This window comes from Varanus komodoensis, unplaced genomic scaffold, assembly GCF_004798865.1.
Source record: "Varanus komodoensis strain SLA01 unplaced genomic scaffold, ASM479886v1 scaffold5, whole genome shotgun sequence".
NCBI classification, from domain to species: Eukaryota; Metazoa; Chordata; class Lepidosauria; order Squamata; family Varanidae; genus Varanus; species Varanus komodoensis.
Window position 1 is genome coordinate 3,641,463 of NW_025336087.1, and position 20,779 is coordinate 3,662,241.

Genomic DNA, 20,779 nt, shown 5'->3' on the forward strand with positions numbered 1-20,779 from the left:
TTCCCGCTGTGGGCTCGCTGGATGTCCCGGGGCCTGCACACGCACACGTACACGTAACTCTCTTTCCAAGCGCAACCCCGTTCGTGCCTAAACGCGCAGAAAGAAACAATGACCGATGGAGGCGATTTGTTTTGCAAATCGTTTCTTCCCCAGGTGGAAATGGAGGAAGGGAGAGAAAACCACGGACAAGGCCGGATCCGCACGATGGTCTCTGCTTTCTAAATAACCTCCCCGGGATCTCCGGGAGGGAAATGTCTCGCTTCCCCCCTCCCCCGCGGCTCCCTCTGTCTTTTCTGTGTCTTGCTTTGACTGGCACAAGTGGTTTCCTGCCTTCTCCTCATCTTTAAGCTCCGAGCTACTAGTCTGTGCTGCTGGCTTTAAAAACACACCAGCAGCAACACACTTCTTCCTTCCTGCTACTAAGGGCGCAAGAGCGACGGTGATTCCCGTGTGTAGAATTAATGTCGAGTGTGCTGCGTGAGTGTATGTACGCACGCGCGCACCTTAAAAAAAAAAAGTCGGATAATTGGAAAGGGGTTCAAACTGAACTTTTTAAATCTCTGCACCACTGCTGAACACACACACGCTCACCCTCTCTCTCTCTCTCTCTCTCTCACACACACACACACACACATTAGGAGACCGCCCACCATAGAGCTAAGACCCCATAGATTTAAAGAGAGACTGCATTCAGAGCCTGACGTTCATTCAATAGAGCGATCATAAGCGGGCTGTCTGTCTGGCGGACTCTTGCCTTTCCCTCCCTCACTCCTGCCACTTGAGGTTGTGTCTTCTGTTTCGCTGGAGGGAAACACTTAAGGATGTTAAATCAGAGAATCTTTCCAGGAATGGTTTTACTCCTGATGTTTTTCTGCCACTTCATGGAAGATCAAACAGCACAGGGTAAGATGCCTTTTAAGCCTTTATATGCAGAGGTGCCCTTTCCTGTCATCTGTCTGTCTGTCTGTCTGCCTGCCTGCCTGTCTGCCTGCCTGCCTGTCTTCGTTCTCACCCATGCTGTTCTCCAGAGACTCCAGCAGACGAGCTGACTGTGGAACTAAGGATACAATCCTACACAGGAATAGTAAGTCCCCCTGAACTCACTGGGACTTTCGAGGAGTGAGTGCTTGGGATTGCGCCGCACAAATGCGCTAGCATGACAGGGGAACCCATCCTTGGTCAGAGGCACTGGGCGATGGGGCTAGGTGCAATTAGCATCGTTACAATGTTAATCGCTGCCTTCACGATTACCTCTAACACTGTTCTCTATAGCTTTTTATCTTGCATGGCTGTCACGCTGCCACCCAGATGAACGACGCAGCCCCACAGCTAAGAACTTTTCTGAGTTCAACCACCAACTGAACCACCACCAGAACTAGCTTTGGCTGAGAGTGGGTGTCTGTGAGTGTGATTGTGGGGGGAATGTGCTGAACCCTCCTAGGGGTCCCGAGAGCATCTGGGTATCGTGGCCATACTTATAGGCAAAAAAAGACTTTCCCACAAGTTTAGAGAATTCTCTTTGTGCCCCTGCCCTGCTGCAGTTTTATGTCATTCTGTGAATGAACTTCTGCGTCTTGCATTTCACAAAGGATATCAACGCTTGTTTACTCAGAAGTAAACCCCATAGGATGCAGTACGGTTTATGCCCAGATAAGTGTGTAGCTTTGCAGCCTTAGGTAGAGGTGCGTTTAAGAAACAGCAACTCTAAAGCTCAGATAATTACCACTGAAAGTGTCCTCACCCAACCCCTGCCCAGATATTGGTTAATGTTGCTGGAAAAAGGGGGTTATTTTGCTATACCACTGCGGGTACTATATTTTTTAAAAATCTGGTTCTTTGAGCAAATAGCAGTGAAAAAATGGTCCTGGTTGTGGTACTAGTATTATCAGTATTATTGATTTGCAACTTCGTGCCGGTGTTAGTCTGCTTAGTATGTTGTGGAGTAAAGAACAGAATCGATTGGCATTGAATAGTGGAAATCACACTGGTGATTCATGAGGAACTCCGCTCAACAACATTCTCCCAGCCACCTCCAGAAGTGGGCCGATGGGCTGCAGTTCTTGGCCGGGATCCCTTAGATCAGGCACGCTCAAGGCTGGCGGTGTCGGTGCATCCCCTCCAGGGCTTTCCCCCAAACCGGAGAGTGTGTCAACTTGTCTGGCTTGGTGCAACTCTTCTCTGCCGTCCGCCACTCTTGTTTGCCAATTCGGAGTGAGTGAGGGGAGAGGGGTCACTCACTCCTCCAGAGCAAGCCATTTATCTCCTCACTTTAGGAAATCCATAAAATGTGGGGATTTCGAAAGATGAGGCTTGCTCCTACAATTCTTATGGTTTGCGGGGGTGGGGGATCAGGAGAGGGCTAATGAAATTTCCCGTCAATTTGCGCTGCAAACTTCTGTCTTGCTATTTCTTTACAGAGGAGTTGGATGGTTGCTGGAGTGCGAGAATGGGCAGCAAAATGAGTTTGTCATTCTTGTTTCTTTCGGTCAGCCTTCCTCCCCCCCCCCTTTTCTTCTTCTTTAAAATGCTTCAGATCTATTTCAAAACCCCATCACGTGCAGCGCAGCAACCCCCCCCCCCCCATGCTGCCGCAGCCCTTGCCCCCACACCCCCAACCGAGGCTTTCCACCCCTTCCCCAGCTGGAATAATAAGGCGTCAAACTGGTTTGATCAGGTTGTTTGATCAGCTCTTCCACTTGGTTCAGAAGAGTAGCTTCAGGTTATGAAACGGGACAAATAAAAGTAAACAGTCTAGTAAAAGTCAATGAAAGCCGCACGTGTTGTGTCTGGGTCACTGCTAACTGACATTGATATGGCTGGGTCTCTCTCTCTTTCTCTCTCGTCCTCCCTCCCTCTCCTCTCCCTCTCCCTCTCCGTGAACGCAGCTGGGAACTGCTGGCTCCGGCAAGCCAGAAACGGCCGGTGTCAGGTCCTCTACAAAAATGGTCTCAGCAAAGAAGAGTGCTGCAAAACTGGGAGGCTCACCACTTCATGGACTGAGGAGGACGTCAGTGACCACGTGCTCTTCAAGTGGATGATCTTTAGTGGGGGCGCCCCTAATTGCATCCCATGCAAAGGTGGGTGCCTCTAAAAACCTGGCTTTCAGAGGTGCTGGTTTTCTTCTAAGATCAGGCAGAGTTGAGTCAGTGGGTGCCTTCAGGCAACACCTTCATCCTGTATAGCCCTGCCTCAAAGACCAGAAAGCTCCTGTTGGGCTTCTTTTGCAATCTCCAGTGCTTCCTCATTACTTCTTTAATCTCCTTTCCTTTCCTTACCAGGAGAAAAGACAGAAGAGAGCACATAGCACCTTTTGATTTCAGTGACAAAAGTCTCCTAACAAAGTTCTCTGTGCAATCACCCAGCCCCAACCACTGAATTTTAAAGGGGTTCCAGCCATCTCATCTTCCATTTGTAACCCTCCCATGTTTTCTCAAGGCTTCTTCCATCTTTTTTTCACTCCACAAGGGACGCTTCCACATGGAACACTCCTGGAATTACCAGTCTGGATGGTATCATACGTTTTTCCCCTTCGATCTTCTAAAAGCCCCACAGGAAGCAGTAGAAAAACACAGCAGGGGGGTGTGAGTGGAAGATGACATCATCCAGAAAAGAAAAAATAAAATTCCTTGAGTGAGACTGGGTGATGGTATGATGACAACCTCATCTAGAAGCACCCAAAAACTCTTTTACGGAGAAAAAAGAAGGAACAGTTGCATAATATCTTCTAATTGATAGTGCTAGGAGCTGTACCTCTGGAAAGAAGCCAGTACCTTCAATCTGCCCCACCCAGTAGTGCTTCCTCAGGGTGGCAACACCTTCCCTGATTTCTAGCCCTGCATCCTTTGATTTCTGAATGTATTTTATTCGTTTATTATATCCTGCTATTTTTCCTGCCCGAGGCTGCTTACATAATCTTCCTCCTTGTCTTTTTTTATCTTCACAACAGTCCTCTGAGGTAGGCTAGGCTGAGCATCCATGTCTGGCCTAAAGTCACCCAGTCAGATCACTGCTGAGTGGGTCCTGGAGTCCAGATCTCCCAAGCTCCCGTCCAACACTGGAGATGCCAGGAGTTAAACTTTGACTCTTCTGCATTCAAAGCTCTGCTGCTAAGGCTGCCATCCCCAAAAAGCTTGCCATAGGAGCATAGGAAGCTGTCAGGTCATTGGTCCAACAAGCTCACTCCAACCTAGAAAGTTAGCATTGTCCTCATCCTACTTTCCCCTCTTTTTCAAGGCAAGGTGTTTTTTGCTTCTGTTTCTTAAGAGCAAAAGAGGAAGACCCTGGAGCTCAAGACTGATCTGAAGCTATGCTACCTGATCTATAAGACTCCGGCTCCTAATTCTAGGTGTATTTTAGGAAGGTTATACTTAGAGTAAAAGAAATTCTGCATGTGCTCAGAAGCATTCTTCTTCTGTCATGTTTCTTGGGTAGGTTTGCCAACAGTTTTCCTTTGTGGGATTCCTGTGCCTTTGCTATACAACAAGCAAAACCTCAACAGGTGGCACTTTCCCAACCAATTCATCTTCATGCTGGGGCAATCTTCATCAGCTGAACCACACCGCTGTTATAGGCAGGTGAGCCCTGCCAGAAAAGAAACCAGCAACAACCCTATTCCTGTTACTGCCTGTGACAGCCAAAGCAGAGTCTGACCCTGGCTCAGATTTAAGTCATGGTTCTAAGGAGAAAATGGTGTGTGCGCAGGTGATACCATTACTAATATTCCTTTCTTAGTGCCAAAAGTGGGTTATTTATGATTAAAAAGGTAGCTGTGCTAACCATAAGAAAATGGTATTATACCATTATGAAGCCAACCAAAAGATGACAAAGAGTCTGCAAACTTCTTCAGTCATTTTAATGAAGAATATTAATATGGATTTGGAATTATAGAAAGCTGAGATGGGATGCAGCACAGAGAATACAAAAATCAACTGAATTACCCTGGAGAGATCCAAATATCTTGAGTGGGATTGCTTTAGAATAAAAAGTGGTGTATAAGAAGCAATGCAGCCAAGATGTTTCACAAAAGCACGTATAACCTTGGGATACCTCTGCTACACCTTCAAAATGAAAGATGTTAGAGAAAAAACCCAGTAAGTCAGGGACACTAGATGAGCAGAGAAGCTATTGCATTGCTGGAAAAAGGAGCATGAAAGAGCTTTCCTGTAAGACAACTTTGCCACACATCTCACACACATGCACATATGTTGCTTACTGGAGATTAGCCACCCTGTTCAGAGGAGTTACAAGGATGGCTTTTCCACCCTTTCAGTGAATATTTATGAGGGGTTCTAATGTTTGAACCTGCTGCTTGTGTATGTGGAGCATGCACAAATTAATTAAAGGGGGAGCACAAATGTAATGTTATGTCTCGGGCTTAAGAATAGGGGATGTTTGCGAAACTTTCATCATCTCATCTAAGCTTCAGATGCAGCTAATGGTTAGTTTTTATTTTATGGCCTTTTCCTGGAGGAAGCTTTTGGATAATCTTTCTTATTTTCCAGGTCAGGAATAAAATAATATCCCTCTCATGTGTTGCCTGTGGTTTGTGGAGCTGTGGTGGGGATTCTGGATATTATTAAAGCAAACATTTCTGGGTTTCTGTTCTACCTCCCTCCACTCTCCTCCCACTTCCTCTTTAGAAACCTGTGAGAATGTGGACTGCGGGCCTGGGAAGAAATGTAAAATGAGCAAGAAGAACAAACCACGGTGTGTCTGCGCTCCGGATTGCTCTAACATCACATGGAAGGGCCCAGTGTGTGGCTTGGATGGGAAAACCTACAAGAATGAGTGTGCCCTTCTGAAGGCCAGATGCAAAGAGCAGCCTGAACTTGAAGTCCAGTATCAGGGCAAATGCAAAAGTAGGTTTATTACACAGATGATGATCACTTTTCTATATCTAGAAAAGCATACAGTTCTGCTTGTAAACTACTACTTACACACTGCTATAAATCCTAGCTGGACTACTTTCCAAGGAAGTAAGTTGTGAATTGTAGATCAAGTTCCCAAACTAATAACACACAGTGATGTCCTAAATTCTGAGAGAAGAAGATCAACTTCCATAAATTTATAAATGTATTTTATCATTGTATTTATATTCTGCCTTTTTTCTTTTAAAGGAATGCTAGGTAGTTTACATAGGCCTCTTGTTCTCCATTTCAGTCTCATAACAACCCTTTGAGTTAGATTAGACACTCAAGTGGTAGGCCCAAAGTTACCTAGTGGGCTTCATGACTGACTGGGGACTTGAGCCCAGATCCCCTGAGTCCCAGTCCAACACTGTGGAGAGCCAGTGTGGTGTAGTGGTTAAGAGCCTGGGACTGGGACTCAGGCGACCTGGGTTCTAGTCCCCGCTCAGCCATAGAGCCAACTGGGTGGCTTTGGGCCAGTCACAGACTCTCAGCCCAACCTACCTTACAGGATTGTTGTTGTGGGGATAAGATGGAGGAGGGGAATGATGTAAGCTGCCTTGAGCCCTTTGTAGGAAAAAGGCAGGATATAAATCGAAAAGGAAATCAATAGATAAATAAAATAAACACTCCAATCACTATAGCACACCAGCTCTGTGAAAGGAGCTGTTAGTGAAACCGAGGCCTGGCGTGCATAAGGAGAGCCATGTTGGATCAGAGCAGGAATCCATCTGGCCCAGCACTTTGTCCACATCCTAGCAAGCCAGTTGCCCACAGGGTCCCTCCAGCAGGACAGGTACAAGATGTCCTCTTGTACTAAGTGGATTGATCCTGCTTTTAATTATTTGCCCACTTAGAAATCAGCTTGCTCACAAGTATAAACAAGAGAACATGGTGCTAGCTCATCCTATTGTTGAATTCATTTGTTGTGATTGTTTTATTTGCAGGGAATTTGGTGTTGGGTAGTATGTGTATGCATGTTTTACACAAACAGCCCTTCCTCGTCCAGCATTAATTCTATAATCTTAGAATGCTACTAGTTCTGCAGCATGTGTAGATGAGGATAATTTCTAGGCAAAGTGTTTGCCTAGAGATAAACAAGGATCCCTTCATAGTCTACAAGCTTCTGCTATTATACCTTGTATGCTCAGAAGGTACCAGAACCAATTTTGGGTGGTTGAACTTTGGAGGCTGAATCTATGAACAAATGTGAACAATTGTGACATGTGAATTGTTCCACCAGTGAGCTGTGGACCCTTGTAGAGGGTCACCTAAACTTGGTTCCAGGTTTTGTGGGGTCTTTAGAGAAGACATGCTCAGTATGGGGCCTCCCTTTGAGGTTCTCATCTTCTCTACTGCCGTTGCTTCCAGCTATTTGCTTGCCAGCTGCCAAGAAGCAGAAGGTTGCAGCAGCTCCTCTTCACCTTTGCTTCTGTCACCACTTGCTTGTCCATCCCCTCTGGCAGAGGGAGCAGGCGAGAAACATGGGGCAGCAGCAAAGAAGAGAGTATCAAGGCCAGCGTGGGCTTGGCAGTGGACCTCCTGCAAGGCCATAGGCTTTGGCAGATGCCTAACCATGCCAGCCTCTAACACTGTCCCTGGGCACACCAGGACAAAGGCCGTGTGATTCCTGCTTCGGGTCCTGACAGCAAGTGGGCCATCCATGCTATGGCTACTATGCAACATAATTTGAGTCACTGTGTAGTTCCTTTTCAATGCAAAAAGCTGAATATTTTGAAAGTGCTTGTATTTCTTTTCATGGGTTCTGTGCTACCTGATGGTAGAGATGGCTTCAATATTCAGACTGTCCCCTGGTTTTTGTTCCAGAGACCTGTAGGGAAGTTTTATGTCCAGGCAGCTCCACATGTGTGGTCGATCAAAATAATAATGCCAACTGTGTGACATGTAATCGGATTTGCCCAGAACCTACTTCCCCTGAACAGTATCTCTGTGGGAATGATGGAATTACATATGCAAGTGCCTGTCATCTGAGGAAAGCTACCTGCCTGCTTGGAAGATCCATTGGCCTAGCTTATGAAGGAAAATGTATCAGTAAGTACCATGGGTAGGGGAGAAAAGGCCGAACGAGTTGAATGGGGTAAGGGACTATTTTAGATGGCTTATAGAAGAGGGACAAACTTTGCCTTGAAAGAAAGGTGTGCCGTTTGATTTGCCCTCAGATCCCTGCCGTATGGGTAAAACCAGCCATTATGAAGGAACCACAGGATCCCTAACAATGTGTCTAGGTAGAGACGGGACACATTTGCTAATAGGGCCAGACAGGAAATTCTGTCACCAGGCACAGAGGACAAGGTAGTGCCCTCCATTCCAAACACAAGCCAGCCAGAGTGGTAGTTGAATCTTCCTTCAACACTGATGGAGGGGCAGCATCTCCCATCACACCTTCGTGGACATGGGCCAGATCACGTGGTACATGCAGCTTCGTTCATCACCACTTTGCCATTCCCTTCTACCCACAGCATTTGCCTAAGGCAGCCACCTCACTCTGCCTAATAGTAGGGCTGGCCCTGACAGAATCTGCAGAGGAGGGGCGTGTATAGTTCCTTTTTTGAAGGGTTCTCCCCTTCAAGACATTTTAATTGATTTTTCCCTACCTAAGAATGCATCTCCTCCTTGCTGCCCATAGATCCTCTACATAAGCACTCTCTACCTGTTCTCTTGGTGAGTGCAAGCTTGGTAAGATCATTTTTCTGAGGAAATAAGTGTGGTTACTAATTGCTGAAGGATATAGAAATTATTTTGAAGAAGAACATACAGATAATGTACATACAGCGCTTTGGACACACAGAAGGTGCTCGCTCTATAAATGTTAACTAATGTGCAGATCATGACAGACATTAAGCCCTAGTTTGTCCTGGGCAAATGCTTATCAGGACGTGAAGTGGCAGATGACTAAAGGTACATGCTGGCTAGAATTGTCAGCACTTTCGTCAGTGTCAGTATAAAAATGGGCTGAACTTTTACAGGTCTATTGGAAGGAAAAAGGATGGCTTCTCCACATCACCCAACAAGATAGGTAATAGACTGCATGTAAGTCTTACATGCAGCTGTAAGACTTATTACCAGCCAAGCCATTTTGCTGTCTTGGCACTGCAGCAAATGACCTTCCTCAACCACACGCATGCACGTGTACTCCAAGTCATAGCATCCAATATTAGTCAAGTTATTTTGGGCCCTGAGACAAACAAACAATAAAAATGCATCTCCACCTTTCCAGATCCCAAAAATAAATAGTAAATTAGGGCACGGGTCTGTTGCAAACCTGAAAGACTCGAACTTGGAGTTGCAAGAGGAAATCGTCATCTCTCATTGCTGTCCACCTCCCTATTTTTGTTATATGAGTCTTTTTGCCTACCTAGCAGGGTCATTTTGGAGGATGGGGTGGAGGAAGGAGGCTGGAACAGCTTCAGCAAAGAGCTTCATATCTTGGCCTCACCAGTTTCCTTGCTTCTCTGTCCACCCAAAAGCCCCCCTTTTATCATAATTATTAGTCAGCATGAGCTTAGGTGGACTCCAGGGGATGGTGGAGGACAGGAAGGCCTGGAGGAATGTTGTCCATGGGGTCATGATGGGTCAGACACGACTTCGGAACTAACAACAACAACAAGTTTTCTTGCTTCTCTGTCCACCCAAAATCCCCCCTTTTCATTCTGTATTGCCCCATAGCCGAAGCCCTCTGGGCAATTTACAACATAAAACAGACAATAACATGCAATAAAAATATCAGAAAATCAGCTAAACTGATTTAGCCAAAACAGTTAAAACCAACAAAAACACATTTAACTCCACTTTGCTTTCCTGACTTCATTTGGTGGGGTTCTCTCTGTACTAGCTGCAAAGGGTCTAGGGAAGGGGTTGGAAATCTGCTTCCCAGCTCCAAGGTGGGAATGCTTTGGCTGTGGAGCAGCACAGAAATAAATAATACATACATTTCCTCAGACTTGGAAATCCAAACTATCCTATGACCCACCACAAGGTCTGGGAGCCACAGGTTCCTCCCCTCCAGTAAGAAAGTAATTTCAGCCCTTCCATGACAACCAAAACCATGCCTGAGTTGACAGCTCCGCTCTGTCTATTGGAAGGGCAAGTCCTGAGAGTTACCTAAACTCTCATGGGACGTGTCCTTCTGTATGCCAGTGGAACCCCCAGAGAGGAGAAGGGCATTGTGGGATGTCTGGACACCTCCATGGTTGGAGCACTGTCTACTCAACAGTTAGGAGGTATAACCCAGCAGGGATGGGGAAAAGTGGGAAGTGATGAACTCTTTCTTGGCCCTATTTTGAGAGAGTGATATCTAGGCAGAAGAGCTGGTTGAAGAGCAGAACAGGGAGCAGAAGGAACTTCAGCTGCAGTTGGTCTGAGCAGCTGCCATGACAAAATGTGGGAATAAGGAATACTTGCTGAGGGAAATTCCCTTTCCTCGAAGTGTGTGAGGCACAGGTTGGAACTAGAAGATCCCTGTTCAAGTGGTGCAAGACAATAAATTTATTATCATTATTAATGCAATTATTATTAACTAATACTAATGTAGTGCCTTAAATGTTCAACATAGACCATGCTTGTTATGTAGCTGTAATCCTTACAACAGTAAGGATTCAATAAGATCATATTCCAGCTGGAGGAAACAGAAGCTGAGACCCAGTGGCTCTCCTAAAGCCACCTGAGTAGTTATTATTGTTATTTATTTAATTTCTATACTGTCCCATAGCTCAAGCTCTGTGGCAAGTTTAAACTGTGCGTAACAGTACCATTAAATGCAATGAAACACCATACAAGTTTATCAAAAGAAATATTTAAGCATTAAAAACAGCTAAAAGCATACAGTGCAATTTGACCCCGTTAAATATAAAACACCTGGAATGGGTCATCCCCTCAAGCGCTGAATAGCCAAATATATCTTTAAAATCCTTGGCATGATGGGCTATCTTAACTTAGAGCCAGAAAGACAACAAGAAATTCATGGCAGAGACAGAGCTATTCGCCTATTGAATAGCTCCATCTCTTCCCCACTATGCTACATCAGTTCAAGGAAGCAATATATATTTATTATTACATTTATATCCTGCCTTTTTTCCTCATTACAAGAAAACCAAGGCAGTCCTTCTCTCCATTTTATCCTCACAAAAACTGGATATTTGAGAAGAAATGGGAATTACCTCTTTTAAATTGATGCTTGCTGAAATACATGTGTACATCGTCCAAAAGCAAAGTACATGTTTTTCTTTACAGCTACTGTACCTTTCCTCCCCCTCTACCAATGAAAAGTTATATAAATTAAGGCTGCAATCCTGTACCTACATACATGGAAGTCAAACTCAATTGACCTCAATTGCATTTACTTTGAGAAAGCATTCATACGGTTGCATTTCTAATCAATTATTTAATCAAGCAATTTACTAAAACTCATAGTTGAATTTTCCTCAATCTGGTAGCAGTTCTGATCACAATGCAATCTACATACAGCAGAAAAGGATGTCACCGTAAATGCAGCCCAGGAGGGGGGAGCTAAGCAGTTGAACACACACACGCACACACTTGAAAGATGCAAAGTTGCTTAATACAATGTTTGCCTTATCTAAGAGGTTTGGATTGTGCATCCAACATTTCTTCTGTTTAGCTTTTAATCTGAGCCAAAAACAAAAAACTTCAGCCTTTCTTTCTACCCGTAACTTATCTTTTTCCAATAGCAGGGAACAAAGGAAGAGGTTTTCTTCCTCACACCTTTTCTGAAGACCTGCACCCAGCAATGATTGTACTGGGCAATGCAGTTTATCTGGCACTGCTTAAAGCACTTAAAACTATATTGCAAAGTGTTCCATAACAGTTCAGCAGACCTCCCTTCAACTCTGTTACTGCTGCCAGAGCAGCAAACATAAATGAAACACTGAGGAAAAAGGTGGGTAAGTGGTGGGAAGGGATTGAATTGGTAGAACACATGTTTTGCATGCAGAAGGCCCCAAGTTTAATCTCTGGCATCTCCAGGTAGGGTTGGAAATAAGGCAGCTTCCCGTGTTTTATGAAGTTCACCAAAGGCCATGACAAAGAGAGAGGCTTTGGCAGGCTCCCATTGACCCCAACAAAGTTGGACTTGGAAAAACCCAGCTATTTTCAATACTTCAAAGATATATGTGTGTGTGTGTGTGTGTTTCTTTTTTCCCCTCACCTAATTCAAAGTCTGTGAAAGTTTTCAGAATCCATTGTATTGATACCAGGAGATATGAACATGCTGGCTGTTTTCACTAGTAATGTTGAAATCAGGTTCTTCATATCTCACCTGTAAAATTCACATTTGACCAAATCAATCTGTCCCCCTTACCCATACTCCCAGTTAAAGCCTCTCTAACTCAACAGTGGCTTTTTGGCATTTCTAACATCTTTGGGAGTATTTTTATTTTTGACACCTAGTTTTCTGTATATTGATTGTTTTTGGAAGGGGATAGAGGAATATTCGGTTATACAGTCAGAAACAGGTTTACCTGCTCTGCTGCTTGTGAGTAGTAAGTGTAAAATGTACGTATGAGCAATCTGGAAGAAGGTTGGGGTGCAATTTCAATAAATGGTCAGGTATTCCAGTTTCCACTGCAGGACAGACATACAATTTTTTTCCAGGCTACTGAAAACATTTATGGAAGGTGAAGAGAAGCTTCTCTATGTTCCCATGTTGCTTTCCTTCCCTTTTCCTGCCATGAAAGGTCAAAAATCCATAGTGAAATCAACTCGGAACTAGGTATTGTGGGAAAGCTGTTGAAGTCAACAAGGAGGCAGCTGATTGTAGACTCCTTTCAAATAATATTTTTTCCAGGGCAGAAATATTCTCCTGTCTTTTGGAATTCCCTGCAGAAAGATTAGTTTCAATTGCCGTCACTTATCCTGACATAAGTTGCTCTCATTTGTCCTCAATGTAATTATGCAGCCAAATTTGACTAGATAAAAATTGTAAAGTCATCTTGTTTGTTATATAAACCCCTGAATGGATCAAATTACACATGTGACTAATTTAGAAGGGATGAAGAGCCAGAGGAAAAATGGTGCCAAAGTGCTAGCAGACAAATACATTTTTTAAAAAATGGCTTTTAGAGTGGGGGGAACCTCTTCTCCACAAACTCAGAAATCAGAAGTAAAGAAACCTGGCACAGCCCTTGCATAGCACATTCTGTTTTACATTCCTGCACCAAAACCACTTCACAGCAGAAGAAAATAATAGACTTAAGTAATTTTTTAAAAAACGAGTAGGAATGTATTCCTGGAATCCAGAAGTCTGTATATTTTGGTCAAGTAAACTTTCCTTTTAATCCTTCCAACAATTAATGAAGGACTAATCTTTGGCCCTGATTCCAGTGGAACTTCTGATACTTTAGGATACCAAGTCTTTGAAGATATCTTCAGACCACATGACTTCTACGTTTAATTCAACTGGATTTCAGTGGAAACTTCTACCTGGACATGAGTTCTTAGGATTTTTTTTTTACATTGATCAAACACAGTTTTTCTTTAAAAAAATCATAAAGCTCCTGTGATTACTACCATTAAAAGAAAATTATTGCTGAATCAAATATTTGTTAAAATAGTATATGCATGCTTATCACATATCAGCAGTGTTATACTTTATATTTGAAGGTGGGGAGGTGAAGACTGCTCTGAAGTGAAACACTTTTACTTCCTGTTGATTTCAATTATTTAAGCATGTGCCTAATGTTCCTATGGAAATCAATGGGATTTAAAAAGCTGTGATTGGATTGGATCATGCCCTAAGGCTCTTTATTTCAATGTTGTAACATGTGGTGATCTAATCAGCTATCAGGCTGCTATATTTTTATGGCTGGAAGTCTTAAAGTCTTTATTCCAAAGCTGTTCTATTTAATCCAATATGATTACTCCACAAAACATCAGTGGTGTAGGAGGTTAGCAAAGTAACAGTTTCTTAATTTAGTGCAAATTATCAACCTTGCATTGAATTATTTGATGAAAATAAAGACAATAGGTACAATCTAGAAACCTAGCAATGGTTAACATCCGGGCTCTTGGTTTTATTTTAGCAGCCCTGTCCCACCCCCGCCCCCGCCCCCACGCATCCTCTACTGCCATCCTAAAATAAGAGGCCATGGAAGGTGCTGCATTAGTGTCTGTGCCCATAAGCCCATTTCATCAAATATACAAAGCAGTATCAGCCAAGTATAAAGAAAGTTGTAACAGTGAGGCTGAATGTCTGTACATGCCAAACGAGGTCTAGCCCTTGGCATTTCTATGCAAGTTGAAATGTATACACGATAAGAGCAGTGACCATTCCCAGGAATAAGTAGTGATAACGTTCTCTTCATGTTTTGCTAGGATAAAGTAGTATCGGTAAGGGAGGGCACATCTTGTTCTTTGGAGCTTCTTGCTGTGTAACAGGCTAGCTGCCCCGCGTGTCCTAAGTGGTCCCTTCTGAGCACCCAGTCCTGCTGTTCATACAAGCAGGAGGCTGGCCAAGTCCTCTGGCATCACAAGGTGTGTCTTCCCAAGGAAATAAATTAAGACACATCTTTTTCCTTCTCCTTCCCACCATCTCAGCAAAAACACCATTATGATACTGTGCCAGTCCCAGGAGCTGTCCTTGCGTCCTTTGTTGGCTCAACCCTGTATGGGAACCAGAGTGCAGCCATAGTCCGTTTCTCATGAACCGGAAGAGGCGTGTGACGCAAGGAGCTGTGTAGTCCCCTTCAAGGTCTAGTTGTTCAGGTGCAAGCATTACTGAGTTCAGTGGGGCTTGCTCCCCGGTGAGGGCACTTAGGCATGCAGGCAAAAAACAGCAATGCTGAGCAGGAGTGAGTCACCAACTCGCCTTTATCAAGGAGTCTTGTGGGCATTTTGAAGGCCAAACAGGAGGAGTAAAAGCTAATGCAGTCCTGTGTGCTGCCTGCTTGTTCCTTCATAAAGAAGGGGAAGCACTTTTCCTGTAGCAGCTGTTTGTTGGGCTACTGAACCTAAAGCAGTTTTGTAGAAGCACTTGGGGGCAGGAAGAGTTCCCTACAGCTGGATCATCCCCAAAGGCAGAGGGTTTGGCCTGAGCTGTTACTTCACTTTGTGCCTTCCAAGATGCAAAGATCTTTAGCTGAAAAACTCTTGTCTGCTTTTACCCAAAGCCCCTCTACTCTCTACCATAAAGCCAGGACACAGCTCATGCTCCTGTAGGTCCTCCCATCCTGACCTCACTCTCTTATCCCCACCATTACCACCTCCCGCAAGTTGGTCACAGGCCTTTACAGTCATCTCTTGCTGTTCTGTGGAAATTACCATCAGATTGCTTTAGAGGAGTTCATTTGTTTTTTGCATCATGTTTTGTTTACCCCTGCTGCCTTCTTCTTTAAAAACTGAACATCTTTTGTAGAGGCCAAATCTTGTGAAGACATCCAGTGCAGTCCTGGAAAGAAATGTCTGTGGGATTTTAAAGTGGGCAGAGGACGGTGTGCCCTTTGTGACGAGCTGTGCCCCGAAAGCAAGTCGGACGAAGCTGTCTGTGCCAGTGATAACACCACTTACCCGAGCGAGTGTGCCATGAAGGAAGCAGCCTGTTCCCTGGGTGTGCTTTTGGAAGTAAAGCACCCAGGATCTTGCAACTGTAAGTGAGATTTTTAACCTTGCCAGGAACTTTTAATCTTCTGATGGAAAAAAATCCCTAGGATAGTGAAGACTGACGCCTTTATTAAACATGAAAGGGAACTGTGTATAAGAGAGCTCTTATAGAAAGAAATTTACATATTATACAGACATCTTGTGCTTGGTAAGGCACAACAGATAGCCAACAGGAAATGTTTCGGGGTGCCTTTTCTCTTGATAGGAAAGGGTCTGCGTTTAAAATCAGAGGGTTGCCTTAAATGCATCTTTCTAGCTATTTCTTGCCCTCCCTTAATATTGTTTGCTTTAGTGTGCTTTGCTGTCTGCTTTATTAACACTTGGCTACAATCTAATCACACCCTTCCCTCAACCTCCCCCCCCCCCCCCCCGAAACTAGCTTAACACTTAACCACGTGGGCTGCTGTTTTCTTGCAGTTGCCTCTGAATGAAGGACTCAAAAGCAATTAAAAACCTAGAACACAAGAGCACTTTTTATCTAATTTCAGGAATCTGCCAATAAAACCTGAGCCATTGAGTCTTCAGAACTTGCTGCAGTTATGACTTCATAGATTATGTAACACACATACACACAAACACACATGCAAAAAAAACTTTATTGCATAACAGCAGATGCCAAAGCGCATCTTACAACGAGCCACGCATAAAACAGAAATGCAACACTCTATTATGGCTGTGCAGGGGGCTTTGAAACTTGCACTCAGCTACTTCTGCGCTGTTGTTGTCCGTATTTAAACAACAGCTCCCCTGTATTCTCCTATCTAGCCATCAATGAAGATCCTGAGGAAGAGGACGAAGAGGAGGACCAGGACTACAGCTTTCCTATATCTTCCATTCTAGAGTGGTAAAAACTTCCATCACCTTTGGAACAGCCATTGGGCAAGAAATACAATGTCCATACTGTACATAAGTGTATGCTTATTTATTTGGGGAAGAAAAAAGTATACATATAGTTGAATCTTGTAGACATTTATTTATACTGTGTCATGTTTTATAATTTATACATAAAATGTCTGATTGACTGTACACCTTTTATTATTTTTTGGGGGGGGAGAAATTTAATCGTTATGGGATGAGCAGTGTTATTTATTGTGAGGTCTCTTGCTTGTAAAGTAAAGCTTTTTTTCTTGTAAACTATAAATCCATTCCTTAGAGCTTAATTCCCCTTCTCCACACAACTCTCATCTCTTGGTTTCTGCCAGCGTTAACTCTCTTCCACCTTAACAAAACTTTGCATGTCAGTTTCTGTCACACTTTTATTTATTACCTTTCATTCTTGCCGGTTATGTATATACATCCATGGTCCCTCGGGTATTTGTTTACAAGGAATCTTGACTGACCAAAAGGCGCTGTAAACAGACTTAACTATATATTTGGGGTGCAGTGAGGCAATCTTTAAGGAATCCTCTTCCCCTTGGTTATGTTCTTCTTCTGATTGTATCATGTACTGAGGTGATCTCAAAGTACTGGGCGTTTATACTGTACTATGAGAATCCAGACCCAAAGATCGGATTATGAAGGCTGTTAATAGTTATGTGACTACATGTAATGAGAACATACTTTAAAAATTCATTGTCACAAGTATTAATGTTTTATTAGGTATGTCCTTGCAGATGCTGCTGCAGTTCCATTTTTGAAAGTTCGTTTTGTTTCTCATTCAAAGTGTTCACAGAATATTATATCAAAGCTTTATCAGTTCAAGTTTCTTGCTTTTCATAATACTTTTTTTCTGAGGCAATTTTATATTTTCAAACATGGCGAGTTAAATATAAATTCATTTAAATATATAGTTTTGTACTTTTCTACCATGTAAATGTGCAATGTATATAAAAGTTATAATGTGTATTTGTAAATAAATTATGAGTGAAAAAAATTAAAAAAGGATTTTTCCCTTATATATCAGCTTCAATTATTGCTTATGTAATGTGGTTGCTAGAAATGGCGTTTTGAATATGGAAAGGGTTGATCAGGATCTCAACCCCAGCAGCACGATCTCTGGTAAGTCCAGAGCATGGAGGGTATAATTTCATGTCCGAGGGCCAGAAGTTCTATGATACAGGAACTTTACTGAAGTGAAGCCTGACCAATGTGTGAATGAAAGACCACAGGGTAAATCCCTCATAGCCGCCTCTAGAGTTTCATCACTGAAAGACAAAATATCGATGGATGGAATAAGTAGATAACGTAATTTCTATGGATGCAAGAACTTCTAAATCTGGTGCTGGATAGGCTCAAACAAGCAAGTGAACAGTATCTGGAGCACACAGTTTGCCAGAAGTTGTTAGGGTACACTAACGTGAATGACCACAAGTCTAATGGGAACCTGGCACTTCCAGGAAATGAGCCAGAATAAGCGTTTGCAGAACGAGACAATCATCCAAACTTGCTTCTGCAAACTCCACCAACGTTTTCTGCTCTGGAAGTGCTGCTTTCTGGCTTTCCGGTATACCTTTGGTCAAAATCAGCTTTAAAAATGGCCAGCATGCTTCTGATGGGTAGTAACAGCCTCTTCATCCTGTCCTGTGATAGGATGTGGCCAGGAAAGGAAGCTTTTATAGGGTGGGAAAGGAGGGCTGCTGGGGCCGGTGGTGGCTTTTATTCAGGCCATTTGGAGTGGACAAGTAAAAGAAATCTGTGGTCTGGTGATTTTTGTAGACTTACTTGCAAGTATGATCTAAATGTTATGTTTTCCACAAGACCAGACATTCCTATGGCAAATTTCCCTACCTTCTCCCTTCCAGCCAGATTAGCCACCATGTATTTTGGGGCCACACTGGCAGTAATCATGGGCAAGGAGGGAGAAAGATCATTGTGGGGTCCAAATTTACATAGTGAATTCCAGTAGATGATATGGAATAGTGGGAAACCGCCATGGAACTCGGCACCCCTCTGGCAAAACATGTCTTAAGATCAGCTCCAAGCTATATAAAACCAGAAAAAATAAACTTGATGGATAAGATCTGTGGCAGTTTGGATATAACAAAGTAATATAACAGAGTTCTGTGCTGTCTGGGAAAGTGGTTAAAAGGTCTAGTCATTTTGATACATTATAATGAATCCAGGCTGGGTGAATGAATATTCTGTACTAGAGCATTGTAAATGTTTCATTCTGGTATAAAGCCAGTTTTAAGAGCCTAGAAACCTCTACCCAAAATACACTGCCAGTGTCTTGTATTGAGACATAGGAGAGCTGGTCTGTGATAATAGTTTCATGTTGGACAAGCAGGTCCAAATTCACATTCTCTCATATGACCATGGGCCAGTTACTATTTCTCAGCCCAACCTACTACAGAGGGTTGCCATAAGAATAAAATGACTGGGAGGTGGAGAACTGTGTGCACTGTCCCAAACTTATTAAGGAAATAAGTATTGGCTGTATTTGCTCCATTTTTCACCCTATTCCTTTAAAACACAGTGCACTTGCAAACCTCCTTTGACCCCTTGAGAACTCATCTTCCTCTTGCCAAATGACGTGGAATTTATTTATATATGTATTCTGCCTACAATCAAAAAAGCCTTTTTGGTGGATTTTGGAAGTGATGTTTTAATTGTGTATTAACAGGCCTTTTTTCTGAAGAATTGTCCTTGAAAATTCCTGACTTCCAAGAAATCTATGCAAAGTAATAGCCTTATTTCCTTATAAGTGATGAGTGAACAGAAGCTATAAAAAAGCATTGTGCCTGAGATCTGAACACCCGACATAGAGTGTGATTCATCAGTCAATCTGATTGCATTAACTAGTTCATCATTACTCAATCTGGGGCCCTCCAGATGCGTTGGACTACTATTTCCATAATCTGGGTGTCATGGAAGTTGCAGACCAAAACATCTGGAAGGCACCAGATCAGGGAGGTCTTACACTTGTCAAACACTGACACTCAAATACTCTTCACTCTTCATTGCAGAAACAGTTTCAACACATTTTTAACAAAATCACACAATGTGTGCATAATTTGTTCCAACTAATTAATTTAAAAATATATGCTTATTTTTTAAACACACATTGGTCCACATGGATCATGCAAAAACTCAGCATCCTATCTTCTACTGTGTCCAGTAATTTACCTCCAGGAAGTCTACATGCAGGGTCTGAAACTTTCACAAAACCTGGTATTCAGTAGCAAACTGCCCATTGAAACCTGCTGGTTGCAGGCAGTCATAATAACTTGTAGCCACGAGTTTGCCTAACCACCTAAACTGGTGTTCACCACTACAAATCATGGTAGGGAATTCTGTAAGTTAATTATATGTAGTATGTGGAAGCACTTGATTTTATTTCTCCTAATTGTCCTACCAAACAGTTTCGTTGGATCACTCTGATCTCTGGTATATCAGTCTGAGACGGACATCCAATAAACATCAGTTTACATATAATAATATAGTGCCATTAACTTATATGAATGTTACAGAGTAGTGTCTGTTTAAAAAAAGACATCAATATTCTGAAGAATTTACCTTCTCTAATTGTGCATTTCTAAACATGTTTGCCTGGATGTAAGGTAAACCTACTTCCAGTAGCACTGACTCCCTTGTGAGTTTGCAGATTTCACTGCGGACTAAATCATACCATTCATTTAGTTCAGCTCATTTTTTCCTGCATCTGGGGTAAAAAAAAAAGCATTGAGATTCTGTAAAGAACTTGGAAAATGTAGAAATATCCATTTAACTACTTGGAGAAAACCGAAATATTCTTGCACTGGACTGTATCTGAAGGATATCACTATCAGAGCTCCTTCTTGGGACTGGTTTTGAAGTCAGGTATTACTGGATACTTGCCAAGGTCCTAACTGCAGCAGGAACAGCCCCATCACAATGGAACCACCGGGGCTTCTGTTCCTGTTCCTTGCCTCCTCAAAGCACCTATTCTCTCTCTGACCAGAAAAGAATGCAGGTAAGGGAGCGGCAGTTGTGTGGAAAAGACACTTGTTTGCTTGCTCACCTGTTCTTTTTCTCTAGTAAAGCTTTTATATCCCATCCAACTACTAGATCAGGGGTCAGCAACCTTTAACATTCAAAGAGCCATTTGGACCCATTTCCCACACAAAATAAAACACCAGGAGCTGCAAAACCCTTTTGACATCTAAAATGAAGATAACACTGCATATATCATTTTTTACCTTAATGCTATGTAAATTTCCATTATGATTTAGCTGCAGCTCTTGTTTAGTCACTAAAAACTGTTATTTTTAATCTTACATTATAAACTAGTAGGACTCCTTTCATATATTTTGAATAGGGGA

General features: G+C 42.9%; 1 protein-coding gene across 2 annotated transcripts; it reads left to right on the forward strand.

The window, feature by feature from the left end:
• The first annotated feature begins 680 nt into the window (after positions 1-680).
• Positions 681-17,377, forward strand: FST (follistatin). Of its 2 annotated transcripts, none has more exons than XM_044446453.1 (6): positions 681-903; positions 2,886-3,077; positions 5,640-5,858; positions 7,734-7,958; positions 15,295-15,525; positions 16,305-17,377. In XM_044446453.1, the coding sequence occupies exons 1-6, from the start codon at positions 822-824 to the stop codon at positions 16,385-16,387; spliced, it is 1,032 nt and encodes a 343-aa protein (XP_044302388.1). In that variant the 5' UTR covers positions 681-821; the 3' UTR covers positions 16,388-17,377. The 2 variants fall into 2 exon arrangements, with proteins under 2 accessions (XP_044302388.1, XP_044302389.1); XM_044446454.1 differs by having other exon boundaries at positions 710-903; positions 16,028-16,388.
• Positions 17,378-20,779: the final 3,402 nt, after the last annotated feature.